This window comes from Terrapene carolina, unplaced genomic scaffold, assembly GCF_002925995.2.
Source record: "Terrapene carolina triunguis isolate 2854851 unplaced genomic scaffold, T_m_triunguis-2.0 Scaffold179, whole genome shotgun sequence".
Taxonomy (NCBI): Eukaryota; Metazoa; Chordata; order Testudines; family Emydidae; genus Terrapene; species Terrapene triunguis.
Genome location: NW_020664530.1, coordinates 4,389,418 through 4,404,367, shown reverse-complemented (window position 1 = coordinate 4,404,367; position 14,950 = coordinate 4,389,418). Strand labels below are relative to the sequence as shown.

At 39.8% G+C, this 14,950-nt stretch overlaps 1 protein-coding gene across 2 annotated transcripts in view; it reads left to right on the top strand.

The window, feature by feature from the left end:
* The window catches only part of LOC112103624 (thiamin pyrophosphokinase 1-like), a 599,015-nt gene that overhangs the window by 488,819 nt on the left and 95,246 nt on the right, over positions 1-14,950 (top strand). For both annotated transcript variants that reach the window (XM_026654049.2, XM_026654047.2), the window contains one exon: positions 3,161-3,272. In XM_026654049.2, the coding sequence (XP_026509834.1) occupies positions 3,161-3,272 (112 nt within the window). The remainder of the gene's footprint in view (positions 1-3,160; positions 3,273-14,950) is intronic.

The window sequence follows — 14,950 nt, the reverse complement described above, 5'->3', positions numbered from 1 at the left end:
TGCAAAGGGACACATTTCTGTTTAGCCAAAGTGAGCAGAAATGCCTCGTACTTGTGTGAACAGTGCAGATAACTTCTGCTATGTTTGTGGTGAAGTGACTTTTGCATCACAAAAGCACAGTATAACCACTATGGTTAAGAAAGCCTATCACCTTTATTTTCGCTGCAAAATTGGAGATCAGGACAAGAGGTGGGCCCCACACATATGCTGCAACGTTTGTGCAACAAATCTTCGCCAGTGGTTGAACAGGAAAAGGAAATCTATGCCTTTTGCAGTGCCAATGATTTGGAGAGAGCCGACAGATCATACCAGCAATTGTTACTTCTGCATGGTGCCTCCAGTTTGGAAAGGTGTGTCAAAGAAGAAAAAGCGGACTGTGCATTATCCAAACATTCCATCAGCTATACGCCCAGTACCCCACAGAGAAGGACTGCCGGTTCCTGATGCACCAGAATCATTCTCACTTGAGTCAGACGAGGAAGAGGATGAAACTTCTGGTCCTGAACCATCAATGTCACAGGACCCACATTTTCTCCCATCCTCCTCCTCTGAACCACACCTCATAACACAAGGTGAACTGAATGACCTTGTCAGGGATTTGGAACTACCCAAGAGTAAGGCAGAGCGGTTGGGCTCCAGACTACAGCAGTAGAATCTCCTGGCAGGTGATGTTAGGGTTTCCATGTTCCGTGACCGTCAAAAGGATCTTGTCCCATTCTTCTTCATGGAAGGTGATCTTGTAGCCTGCAACAACATCGATGGTGTGATGGCAGCCCTCAACATCGTTCACGATCCAGATGAGTGGAGACTGTTCATTGATTCATCGAAGATGAGTCTTAAAGCTGTTTTACTGCATAATGGCAATGTTTTGCCATCAATTCCAGTTGGTCATGCAGTCCATATGAAGGAAACCTATGACAACATGAAACAACTTTTGAGGTGCATAAACTATGACCAACATCAGTGGCAGCTTTGTGGCGATTTGAAGATTGTTGCTCTCTTGCTTGGTCTGCAGACTGGATACACAAAGTACTGCTGTTTTCTCTGTGAATGGGATAGTCGTGCAAGAGATTCCCACTACATCAAGAAAGATTGGCCACTCCGACAGTCATTGGAGCCTGGGAGGAAAAGTGTTCCATCCACCACTTGTTGAATCAAGGAAGATTTTGTTACCACCCTTACACATCAAGCTGGGTCTGATGAAGAACTTTGTCAAAGCCATTGACAAAACACAAGCAGCTTTCAAGTACCTCCGTGGAAAATTTCCAAGGTTAAGTGAAGCTAAGATAAAGAAAGGTGTCTTTGTTGGTCCTCAGATTCGTGAACTTCTTCGAGATGATGCATTTGACCATGCACTGCGTGGCAAGGAAAAGACGGTATGGAAAGCCTTCCAGTTAGTGGCAATAAATTTTCTCGGAAACAACATGCAGACAACTACAGGTTGTTGGTGGAAAACCTCCTCAAGGCATACAAAAGCCTTGGTTGCAACATGTCACTAAAGATACATTTTTTGCACTCTCATCTAGATTTTTTTCCACCGAACTGCGGAGCAGTGAGCGACGAGCACGGTGAGCGATTTCACCAGGACATTGCAACAATGGAGAAACGCTATCAGGGCAAATGGAGCCCATCAATGCTTGCAGACTATTGCTGGACAGTGACAAGAGATGCTCCATTTAATGAATACAAGAGACAAGCCAAGAAGCGCCGAGTAGACACTGAATAGGACTAAACTATGTACATAATAGTTTTTTGCCTTTTGTTTCATAATAAATTTTATTTATATAACCCTTTTGCTGATTTTTAAAGTGTTACATAAACAGGACAGGTGAAATATTATCATGTAAAGCAACCATAAACACATGAAAAGACCTAGGTTTACAATTTATGATTAAAACTCTACTCTCTACACAATATACATAGACATAAAATGTAAAAACTTAAATATCTTAGAAACAGTAGCCAATCAGTTGTTTTAATTGTCATATTTGAATTCAGCACATCAAAATACATAATAAATAGCACATTTTATCTCTGAAGCAGACGACTACTCAAAAATTGTAGACCAGTGTAATTATTGTCCCTGTACTGTGAAATGCACCGTCTACTCTTCTTTAGTTCATTGGGACTACTTACATGCTTAAAGTTAGTAATATGCTGAATTGGGGGTCTAGGACAGCTAATAGAAGGGTATTATGCCAAATATAAGCCTAAATAATTCATCACTAAAAGTAGCTCTTTCAGAGAATATTAACAGCTATGAAATGAGTTATCATTAGAGATATGAGAAACTCAGTTTCAATAGAGAGTTTGTTTCACTGCATGTCGTACTATAGTGTTCTTATATCATTATATTTCAAATGGGTTCACCCCTTATGAGTTTCATTTGAAACAAGTATTAATTTTCACTCCAAATTATAATTCAGCTAAGATTCACGCAAACCCTTATGGAAAAGTCCTTTAATACATAATAGAAAATAACTTTTTCTATATCAACATATTTAAGATAATTGTATCCCTGCTATGGAATTATTTTGGATGCTGTTTAAAAACCTAAAAAGGGGGGTGTCATTTTCTTAAATTCCATAGATTTTAGATTTATTTCTCTGGAACCCTTTTAAACTTTGTAGAATCCCATTAGTTTCATTACTGGTTTAGAACTTTTTCCAGAAAGGAAAGTACATGAAACTTACAAATGTGACCAAAATTTTGGCTTTGTGATGAACCCCCAAACTAGGTAAGTTTTGCCTAGTTTTGTTTCTAAAGTGTTACACAGCTTACGTGGGAAGTCAACAGTTTAAAAAAAATTAATGACTAGATCAGGATTCCTCCAAAATGGAGGAAAAAAACAATCTAACTTTGGATGTGAATGCTAGTACAGATTCAGTATTGGATTCAGATTAGAGATGGGACCGGACCAAACCAAAAGCCCAGATTCAAAATCCCATACTTTCAAATCTGGATCTTTGATTGGTCCCTCTCTCTGTATGATAGGCCGCACTGAAATCCCAGATCCAAATACTTCTGAACTTTGGGAGAATTAAGATCAGTCTTGTCTCTAATTCAGATGTGTTCTACTGTATTTTTAAAATGTGTTGTATAAATGGCTTCCTGGTCCTTGGTTGCTACTGTCTAAAGAAAACTTCTTTCTGTATTGCAGGGAAAGCACAAACTGCATGTAAACACAGGACTTGAAAGCAAGTGGTGTGGCCTCATTCCAGTTGGGAACCCTTGTTACAACGTTACTACGACGGGCTTAAAATGGAACCTCAGTAAGTCAGATGTCTCATTGCTGACACTATTTCAAATTAGGGATAGTTTCATTGGAGTTATTTCAGATTTACACCTGTGTAACACACATTTAAATCTTGTCCTATATGTTTAAGGGGGAGGGGGAAATAGTAAACTTTAGTGGAGCAAGTTTTTCCAGCAATAAAAAAAGTCAGAAAAGGAAATGCATGAATTATATTAAAACCTAAGACATCCCAGGCTGTAATATGTTTTGCTTTTGGGAATCATAATACTGTTTAAATAGAACATTTGTTGAGGTCATGATGCATTACCATCCTTATACATTACTCTTCAGGGAGGTAAGGCTGCAAGTGCCTAAACTCCTGCCTATAAGCCATAAAGTTATGAGAGAGAAATAATAATGTGATACAGATTATTAAAGCCACCTCACTTTCTGAGAACTGCTTGACATATACTGTCTATTTATCAACTCTGGATGAATATATCTTTTCTTTATTATTATTTAAAATGGGTAAAGTGCATTTGCCCTAAAACAGGAGTATTTGTTAGAAGAGAAAAAGACAACAAAATTCTATTGACAGAAAAATAAAAAGAGGAAATTTTTCCTTTGAGTCATGCAGGGTATTTTTACCCAAGAAGATGAAGTCAACTTTTTGTTGTTGTTGTGGAGATGCATTAAAATTGAAAAGGAAAGAACCAAAGAAGTGGTTCACAAACACTGGAATGTTCCGTAAAGGCCATCTTCTACTAACCCAGAGACATTTTTTTATTTCAGAAGGTGGAGAAATCCAGTAGGGGAAAGGCTGTTCTAGATTTGATTTTGACAAATAGGGAGGAACTGGATGAGAATTTGAAAGCGGAAGTCAGCTTAGGAGAAAGTGATCATGAAATGGTAGAGTTCATGATTCTGAGGAATGGTAGGAGGGAAAACAGCAGAATAAAGATAATGGATTTCAAGAAGGCAGACTTTAGCAAACTTAGGGAGTTGGTAGGTAAGATCCCATGGGAAGCAAGTCTAAAGGGGAAAACAGTTCAAAAGAGTTGGCAGTTTTTCAAAAAGACATTATTAAGGACACAAGAGCAAACAATGCCATTGCATAGGAAAGATAGGAAGCATGGCCAGAGACCACCCTGGCTCAACCAGGAGATCTTCAATTATCTGAAACTCAGAGTCCTACAAAAAGTGGAAAATAGGCCAAATTACAAGGGATGAATATAAACAAATAACATAAATAAAAAGGGTAACAAGAAAACATTCTACAGATATTTTAGAAGCAAGAGGAAGACCAAGGACAAGGTAGGCCTGTTACTTGATGGTGGGGCGGGGAGAGAATGTGTTACTTGGACATCTAACACAGTGAATGTCAGTGAAAATGAGGTAGGATCAGAGGCTAAAATAGGGAAAGAACAACTAAAAAATTACTTAGACAAATTAGATGTCTCCAAGTCACCAGGGCCTGATGAAATGCATCCTAGAATACTCAAGGAGCTGACTGAGGAGCTATCTGAGCCATTAGCGATTATCTTTGAAAAGTCATGGAAGATGGGAGAGATTCCAGAGGACTGGAAGAGGGCAAATATAGTGCCCATCTATAAAAAGGGAAATAAGGACAACCTGGGGAATTCCAGACCAACCATCTTAACTTCAGTACCTGGAAAGATAATGGAGCAAATAATTAAGCAATCAATTGGCAAACACCTAGAAGATAATAAGGTGATAAGTAACAGTCATCATAAAAAAAAACAACAAGGAGTCCTTGTGGCACCTTAGAGACTAACAGGGTTTTTGCTGATACAGACTAACACGGCTACCACTCTGAAACCAGTCATCATAGATTTGTCAAGAACAAATTGTGTCAAACCAGCCTAATGGCTTTCTTTGACAGGATAACAAGCCTTGTGGATAAGGGGGAAAAGGGGGGAGTGGTAGATGTAGAATATATTGACTTTGATACGGTCTCCCATGATCCTCTCATAAACAAATGAGGGAAATATAATCTAGATTGAGCTACTATAAGGTGGGTGTATAACAAGCTGGAAAACCATTCCCAGAGAGTAGTTAGCAGTTCACAGTCAAGCTGGAAGGACATATCAAGTGGGGTCCTCCAGGGATCAGTTCTGGGTGCAGTTCTGTTCTATATCTTCATTAATGATTTAGATAATGGCATAGCACACTGGGAGGGGTTGCAAGTGCTTTGGAGGATACGATTAAAATTCAAAATGATCTGGACAAACTGGAGAAATGGTCTGAAGTAAATAGGATGAAATTCAATAAGGATAAATGCAAAGTACTCCACTTAGGAAGGAACAATCAGTTGCACACATACAAAATGGGAAATGACTGCCTAGGAAGGAGTACTGGAGAAAGGGATCTGGGGGTCATAGTGGATCATAAGCTAAATATGAGTGAACAGTGTAAAACTTGCAAAAAAGAAAACCTCATTCTGGGATGTATTAGCAGGAGTGTTGTCAGCAACATGTGAAAAGTAATTCTTCTGCTCTACTCCTGGCTGACAAGGAGTTTTGTGTCCAGTTCTGGGTGCCACATTTCAGGAAAGATGTGGGCAAATTGGAGAAAATTCAGAGAAGAGCAACCAAAATGATTAAAGGTCTAGAAAACATGAAATATGAGGGAAGATTGAAAAAATTGTGTTTATTTAGTCTGGAGAAGAGAAGACTGAGAGGGGACATAACAGTTTTGAGGTACATAAAAATTGTTCTAAGGAGGAGGGAGAAAAATTATTATCTTTAACCTCTGAGGATAGAACAGGAAGCAATGGGTTAAATTGCAGCAAGGGCAGTTTAGGTTGGACATTAGGAAAAACTTCCTAGCTGTCAGGATGGTTAAGCACTGGAATAAATTTGCCAAGGAGATTGTGGAATCTCCATCATTGGAGATTTTTAAGAGCAGGTTAGACAAACACCTGTCAGGGATGGTCTAGATAATACGTAGTCCTGCTATGAGTTCAGGAGACTGGACTAGATGGCCTCTTGAGGTCCGTTCCAGTCCTATGATTCTAACCTGGGTCCTAATCCTGCAGTCTGATCTACATAGGTAGACCCTTGTGCCCATCCACAGGAATACCTTCTTTATCTTAATGATGAATCTGAGGTCCAGCCACTCTGCTGGGGCCTACTGTGTCACTGTTGCCTGCCTCACATCTAGCTGTCTGCGTTTACCTTTTACTAGGGGTTTAATCTTTGGCAAAACATAGTTTTACATGGTCTCTTGCAGTTCAGCATCTGGAAAGCCTTAAATTCCACTGCAGATTTGAGTGTGCACAGCTGAAATCTCTAGTTAGCAATGGCTCACTAGTAGTTGGGTTCTGAATTCTGCATTAAATTAAGAATGGAAGGAAGTTTCCAGATGCAGGAAATTGGGGTGAAGAGCTGACTGGCTGGCACAGTTCAACTGGTCTGTAAGGGTTGGCTGTACCATATAAAAGGAGCACTCGTCTTCTAATTTGAAAGACTTGGTTTGAGCATTGGCCTGCTAAACCCAGGGTTGTGAGTTCAATCCGTGAGGGGGCCATTTAAGGGTCTGGGGCAAAAATCTGTCTGGGGATTGGTCCTGCTTTGGGGGTTGGACTAGAAGACCTCCTGAGGTCCCTTCCAACCCTGATATTCTATATTCTATGATATGTGTTCTCAATGATAGGGATAGGATGAGATTTTTCTAAATCCTCCTCACTCATATGCTTTTGGCTGTACAATGAATTTTGTGTCTACTGTATAAAAAATGAGTAACATAATGTCTCAATAAATTTCCCAGACTTAGAGAGAGTAGGAGAAGGAAGCTTAAACCACCATTAAGTTAATGAAGCAGAGTCTAAGGAGTTCACATCATTTCGTAAAATAGCCAGCTGAAGTTACACACTGCACTGTATCAAAATGCGATGAACTTTGTGAGGAAACTTTTTGTTTGTTTCAAATGCTAGTTATTTTTCAAATGCATTGAATTTTCCCTGAGTTAAATGACATGATCTTTGTCACCTTAACAAGGTCCCTGGCTGGGAAACAGAGAGGATTGTCAGGGTAATTTTGGAGAGAGTCTGCCTGCTACCCCGTATAATGTGTCCCATGGAATTTTCTGTTGCTTCTAAAGCTGTGGTCTCTTTCATGAGAGAAAATTTGCAAAACACGATAGCAATTTGGCAAAAGCTCCATAGCTTATCATAACTCAGCATTTGTAGATCCTAATTGTAATTAAAGTCTGGAAAATGTTGTGATAGCTCTTTCCCCAAAGACCATTGCTAGCAGATAGTCAATTCTAAACTTGCCTTACCACCCACAGCCTTCTATGGAATCAGATAGTCAGAGAATCCAGTGGGAATGTCCAACCCGATAATGTTCATTTTCATGGGAAGGGCCCGCCATGTCTGTCAAAGAGGCTATTACCATAGTGACATTTAAACAGGGAAAGGAATGGGTAGATTGAAGGTTTATTGACATTCTCTTTTCTCTGTGATCAAGGGCCAAAATGTGCTGGTTTGACCTGCTTGAACTAAATATACTCTGACCAGACAGAAATAAATATTGTTTAGCAATGGCAAGAGTTATTCTAAATATTTGCTAGAGTAACTACATATATAGCAGTCGGGCATATTCCATGTTGAGCATTCTTGAATCACAAGAAAATGCAGAGGTATGGGGAATCCCCTAGCATAGGGCCATGCATGAAGTGAATGTGATCCAGAACTTTCTATGACATAAGCACCACAAAAAGCTAATGTGGATCATTATTGTTAAAGAGAGCACTGTGTGCAGTCATTATTACACTATATAACCTCAAAATGTGGTTGTTTGAAAACTTAAGGCTGGGGTTTTAAAAGGAGCCTAAGGCTACGTCTTCACTACAGAGGGGGGTCGATTTAAGATACGCAAATTCAGCTACGCGAATAGCGTAGCTGAATTTGACGTATCGCAGCCGACTTACCCCGCTGTAGGGACGGTGGCAAAATCGACCTCTGCGGCTTCCTGTCGACGGCGCTTACTCCCACCTTCGCTGGTGGAGTAAGAGCGTCGATTCGGGGATCGATTGTCGCGTCCCAACGGGACGCGATAAATCGATCCCCGAGAGGTCGATTTCTACCCGCCAATTCAGGCGGGTAGTGCAGACCTAGCCTAAGAGTTAGGAGTCCAAGTTCCATGGATTTGGGGCACCAAACTCGTGTAGGCTAGAATTTTAAAAAGGAGCCTAAACTCGCAAAATGGGGGTGGAGTGGCTGTCTGCTTTTTTGTGTATGTAAATACTGAGCCACTTTTGCTTTTTTTTTTTTCTTCCCCCCCATTTGGACAGGAGGGTGAAGAATAATTTTCAAAATTATAAATAGTATAAGCAGCAGCATCTGACCAGAGAATTTGCTAAATGGTCATCTGTGTAATAGGTGCATAATTGTCTCCTAGTAGGTGCTCTCACCTCTTCTCCATCTTATCATGTACCTTTTGTTTACAGTCTAGTTTATGTTAATAGATGTTTTACTTGTGGGAACAGGCAATTTGGAATATGTTAGGCTGGGGCTGTGTATTAAAAATGTATACTAAAATGATACTAAAAATCTGTCACACACGTAATTGGGTTGATCCATTCAGACATGTTCTGTATGGAGAAGTCTGAGTTTAAACCTTATTCTATTGGCCAAAGAGTTGTTTGTTTTTTATGGGGACATGGGTTACTAACCACTCCATGGTTGGTTTGAGGGGAGTGGATTTGGAAGGTTGGAATGGTATCAGACACAATTTGCATATGGCATTGGACTGGGAATTCAGTTGTCCTCAATGCTTATGATACCAACAATACTGTGATTAGCTGCTGAATTCTGGGAGGTACAGCATCTAGATACTATGGTGATGAGCACTATATAGGGAAAAAACTCAAGAGTTTTTTTCATTTTGTTCAGTTACCTTTTTTGTGCAGGGAGACAAGCAGGCATAGAAATGACAATGTGACCTATCGGTAGGAAACTAACATTACAACAGCAGCTCTACTTCCTTCCTTTCCTTGTTCCTTTCTGTTTTTAATGAGAAACCAAACACCGCACTTTGCATTATTTGACTGGGTAATGTTCACGTTGCACATCAGTTGCTCCAGCTGACTTGGTTGGTCTCATTATTAATGTTTTAATCACAAAATCTGGCTAGTTCTATTATTTATACCTCAACCTCTTCATCACTAAAGTATAGAACCTAAGAATGCCGGGATTCTCTAGGTATTCCAAAAGCAACTTGAGACTCTAAAGCCTGAAACTGATCCTGTGCCCAAGTAAGTGGCTGAACCTAACCATTAATAACTCAAATTCTGAATCTGATTATTATTCAGATGATGGTAGAACAAAAAGCAGTGAAACAAATACCCCAAATCCAGAATGCATATTAATTTCCATTGCAACGAGCTTTTTTTCTCATGACAAGCTCTAGATTAAAATTGCTGGAAAAATGCTGTAGCTCTAGTACTAGCTATCACTAATGATCCTCCTGACTTCTGTTCTGCCCGTGATTTTACACTTAAATTGAAAATGGCAGCTCACCCACGAAGGATAATATAAAGAAGCAAAGGGAAGGAGGGCACACATTGCTATGAAGTGTGACTTAAGTGTCGAAATTTTTGCTGATAGCTTGGGTATGGCAGACCTTTGCCTGCTCATTTGCGCATGGAAATATGAGACACACCCCTCCCCAGTAAACCTTAATGGACAGAATGCTTATAAATATTATAAATTCAACCCTGGGTGTGTAAATCGATGATATTTTTCACGCTAAATGTGACAAAAAGTAAAAGGCTTTTCCTTGTTTTGTCATCAGTTAATAGAAAAAGATCTGAAAGGCTTGTTTTAAAAACTTGATTTCTGGACCATCACATATTTGTAAGTGTCTCAACTATAAATTAATTTAGAATCTGTGCTGTAATAGCTGGACGAATCAACTGATGATTTAGCTATTGTGACAAAGTTCCTCCTCTATCTTGGTGGGTCCTGCGCTTATTGGCAGATTTTCTTGCCTCAGAGATTCACCATGTGGGTTGGGGAACAGCCCAGAGACCTTCCCCTCTGGAAGAACCCACAGTCCAGGTCAATTGGGAAGTTTGGGGGGAACTCGGGCCCACCCTCTACTCCAGGTTCCAGCCCAGGGCCCTGTGGACTGCAGCTATCTATAGTGCCTCCTGTAACAGCTGCATGACAGCTACAACTCCCTGGGCTACTTCCCCATGGCCTCCTCCAAACACCTTCCTTATTCTCACCACAGGACCTTCCTCCTGGTGTCTGATAACGCTTGTGCTCCTCAGTCCTCCAGCAGCTCACTCTCAGCTCCTTGCACCTCTTGCTCCCAGCTCCTCACACTCACACCACAAACTGAAGTGAGCTCCTTTTAAAACCCAGGTGCCCTGATTAGCCTGCCTTAATTGATTCTAGCAGCAGCTTCTTAATTGGCTCCAGGTGTCCTAATTAGCCTGCCTGCCTTAACTGGTTCTAGCAGGTTCCTGATTACTCTAGTGCAGCCCCTTCTCTGGTCACTCAGGGAACAGAAAACTACTCATCCAGTGACCAGTATATTTGCCCTCTACCAGACTCCTGTACCACACTGGTCTGGGTCTGTCACACTATTAATAGAGCCTTGGATCTTTATTGGGGCATGTAGACATTATTGTAATACAAATAACATTTTTTCCAGAATTTTTAGATTCTTTTTTTATTTTATCTCTAACTTTCTTGCACTACAGTATATTTAAGTGTTGATTCACTTATCAACCTTACTTATGAGTTTAACACAGTTTTCTTTCTGGGCATATGTGAATTTCCATGTGATGAAAATGTATAAAAAGCTCTCATATGCTAGTCAAATGTGATATACATTCAATTCACAAATACTGTGAGACTTTGTAGGCTCTGGATAGGAATAGAAAGGGATAAATATCTGACAGAGGCTGTGCTGAGGGATGTTTCCAAACCTCTCACATCTATGATGTAATAAATAAAACTGAAATCCATACACTCTCCTTCCAATGGTCAAGCAAATACAGCTTACGTCTTGATTTCACATACAATACTACAGAGCGTGTGTGTATGTATGTACACACATGTGCATATATATGTATAAATGTTTCCTTACAAACTGTCATTTACTAATATTGGGAAAAAACGGGAGATTCATTTGTTTTAGTTTCCACCTTATGAGCAAAGAAATTTGGAGAAGCTGGAAAATTGCTCAGGGGAACAACTCCTAGCTGTATTTACTATTGTAAAGTACACATTCTGGATCACACTAATAACATATTCCTTACCTGGTCCCAAAGGGATATAAATCTTTTCTCCATTAAAATCTGATTTACAACAGAGAATTTAGATAATACTAGCTCTGATTTGACTCATCTGGCTGCTTGCTGATAACAGCTTCATACCATTTAAAAAGAAAAGAAATCTTCAAGTGCTAGTGTTATCCAGTATATATCCTCTGAGGTCCCTTCATGGAGGTTAACTGAGAATGAAGAAAGAAAGCTGCAGTACTGCTATTGATAAGGGAACCTGGCTGGAGGATAATGGCATTCTAAGGATTTTCTATAATAAGGAATGATCGCACTAGCAAATAGTAAGTTATGACTCAATGCATATTTCCTTTCATATGCTGTACCTTCTGATACCTGTATTATTAACCTCTGCAAGTGAATGAGCACATTGTGTGTATGGTTTTTTTCCATGTAATTTTTGTGCAAACTGGCTTTTGTAGGGTGGGAATTATACTGCTGTGAACCACTTCTATGCAACAGAGTCTCCCTACTGTTTGACTACAAGGAGGCAATAATAATAAGAGAAAGCTCTTACTTCTGTTGTTGTCAATAGTTTTGCTAATATCAACCAAAACTTTTTTTTTAAATATCGCCATTGATAGTAAAAATCAAACTTTTGCTGTATTACTTATTATTTTTGTGTTCCTTGTTTGTTTCTAAACTGCTTAATTGTTGTGCGCATGAAATTGAAGAATCCTGCCACCCACCCACAAAAGAAAATGCCATTACTGTTACGGCTACCATTTTATTTTAAAGGCACTGCGCTGTTTTAAGTGTTTATGGCCAAGTTTTGCAGAGGAAACACAGAACTTGGAGCTCCAAAGTGAAGAAGAAGCTGATTTTCAGGCTTGTTGTTTTAAGTGCATTTTAGATGGCATTTGAACTACTGATCTGGAATCTTAAACCAATTGAGTCTCTTTTATTTTATGGGTTTATTGTTCAGGAAAAGTTCTGAATTAACAGCAGTGGAGACTGTGCAGAGCTGTTTATTCCCCCAAATAGGATACAGTACAGTACAGTACAATCCAAGCTTCCCCATGATGCCCTGCCAATGGGCCTCCTTCCAGTTAGGGCGGGCAAATAATCAACACACCCCTTTAATCCTTGGTGCCTCTTCTCAGAGTGTTAAATGATTGGTCCTGGTTGTGGTGATGGCTTTTATGATACTGAGACTTGGCCACTAGAAATTGGATAGAGACAACTAAATGAAACTCATCTCTACAGGCTGCCAAACAGCTGTCAGAGTGCAGCAATTTCCAGCGTGGGCTGGATTTTAACTAGTGACCGGTAGGTGAAAGGCTTCACAATCAACAGTTTGAAGCATCCAGTCCCCTTCTATTCTATTAGTAAATAAATATCTTTCTAGTTCGGTAACTGGGAAACATTTTCAGAGCTCCCATGGGCAGTACCTTGCTTCCTTCCAGTTTCCTTATTTTTAAAATTCTGTTTAGCACTGGGCATCAGAATCAGTGCTGCTGCTACAGTCACTTTGGGCAGTGTCAGCCTGTTGCCAGCAAATTAGCTGCTCAGCTGTAAGCATTTTGTTGTCCGCCTTCAAGGAGGCTGATCAGTTATTATAAGACAAGGCCTGCTGAAATATACTTAGTGAGGCTGATGTCCTGGTGTGGGCAGACTGATGTCAAAGCTGAACAACAGTTAACAAAGCAACGACAGGGGCACTGCCTAATGCATAAAATATTTTAAAACTAGGAAGTGTTCCACACTGAAGCAGTGCTCAGCTCAGTTTATGGTAGCTGCAAGTTTTAAAACCTAAAAGTAATGTTTACAGTTGTGACTGAGCCACAAAATTTGGATCATAAGTGTGTGATGGAGGCATTGGAGCTGGGTTTTTGGTCCCTCCTGGTAAAAGCAGAGTCTATGCGCAAACCTCAAGTCTGGATCTCCTCCCCAAATCCAGACATCCACTGAAATCTGGGGGAAGGTTCCAGCTCTTCTGCAATAGAGAAATGTCCCCCTCTTATATGATTTGGGAACATAACTGTAAGTAAAACTAGACTGAATTAGCCTGGCCAATGTTTGAATTCTGCTGTGTTCCACTGTTAAGTACAGTGGTACATTTCTTCAGACATTTGGTGTAGGAGAGGTTTCAGGAGAATGAAATCTTTCTTCCCCTTGCATCTCCTCTATGTCCTTTCAAGACCAGTTTAGCTCCAGTCCCAGCTCTGGTACTTCGACTCATTTATATAGATCAAAGACTTAATTTAAAATACTAAAATCACTTAAAAATCAACAGAAATAGGCCAAGTAGGAAGTGTAAAAAATTTAGAAGGCTTTTTGTTGTGTGGCAGGGGAAGAGATGTCGGAAGAGGAAAAGGGTCAGATTCTGCTCTCATTACACCATTTTAAATCCAGAGTGACTCCACTGACTTCAACCATTACTATGAATTTATACCAATATAATGGGAGTGGAATTTGTCCAGGAGTGAGACTCTTGAGTTTATACTAAAGTCATTCTCATCAGTCAACCTGCCCACATGAATATTAGGAAATCAACTCATTTAGACAACTGTGGAGGCAAAGCTGAAATATAATCGTGTTCTTGAATGCAAGTCAATGAAAAATTGGCCAGTGTGCAAATGCTCATTTGTCATATGCCTTGCAAATATACTTTAATTGTTTGCATATTTAAATGCCCAGAATCAACCATAACAAATGTGAGATGTCATGTTGCTGAGAGATTTCCAAAAACAAAAAAGATCTCTGAGGCATGTGGTGAGTTATTGCTGGTTCCTAGTGTTCTCTGCAGAATCACAAAAGGGCAAGGACTGAAAGAAGGACAAATCAATCATGTCTGGTTCAAGTTCCTGTAACTTAAAAGTGGGATGTGTTAGCTCATGAGCTAAGTTAAAGAAATATATAGTTTGTCCCATTGTATTTGTTTTTAAACTGCCTGTCTATAGAGCTAATTATTAGACTGGACACTTAAAATTGATTTGCTTCCAATTAGCATATTTGCAAATGTATGTTTTAATTCTGTATACGGCAAAAATCAGTGTAATTCGTTGTTATCTTCATCCCAGGGCTGCTGAGAAACATTACCTTCTCTGTGCCCTTGTCCTCACCTAAGTTGTCATAATAAAGGTGCCAAGTGGTGCTGGTTATGTTGGTTTATTCTTCTTTTGCCCTTTCTTTTTTCACCCCCCTACCTCCACCCTTCACTTTCCATTTTGAGTCTTAGTGTAGCTGTTCCCACATTCTGTCAGTTGTTAGAATTTCCAGCTACCAGTGTAGTGGGATAAGTGTGTGTTTTGTCAAGCAGCAAAAGAGACTCCAGAGTTCTGGTACTTCAGTGTGGGATTAAACAGTTTGCCTCCAAAGGGTGCCTAATAGAGCTGAGTAAATAATTGATTTTTCAGTGTGGTGGCTGAAACCGAAGGAGGAGAATTTCAAACCGAA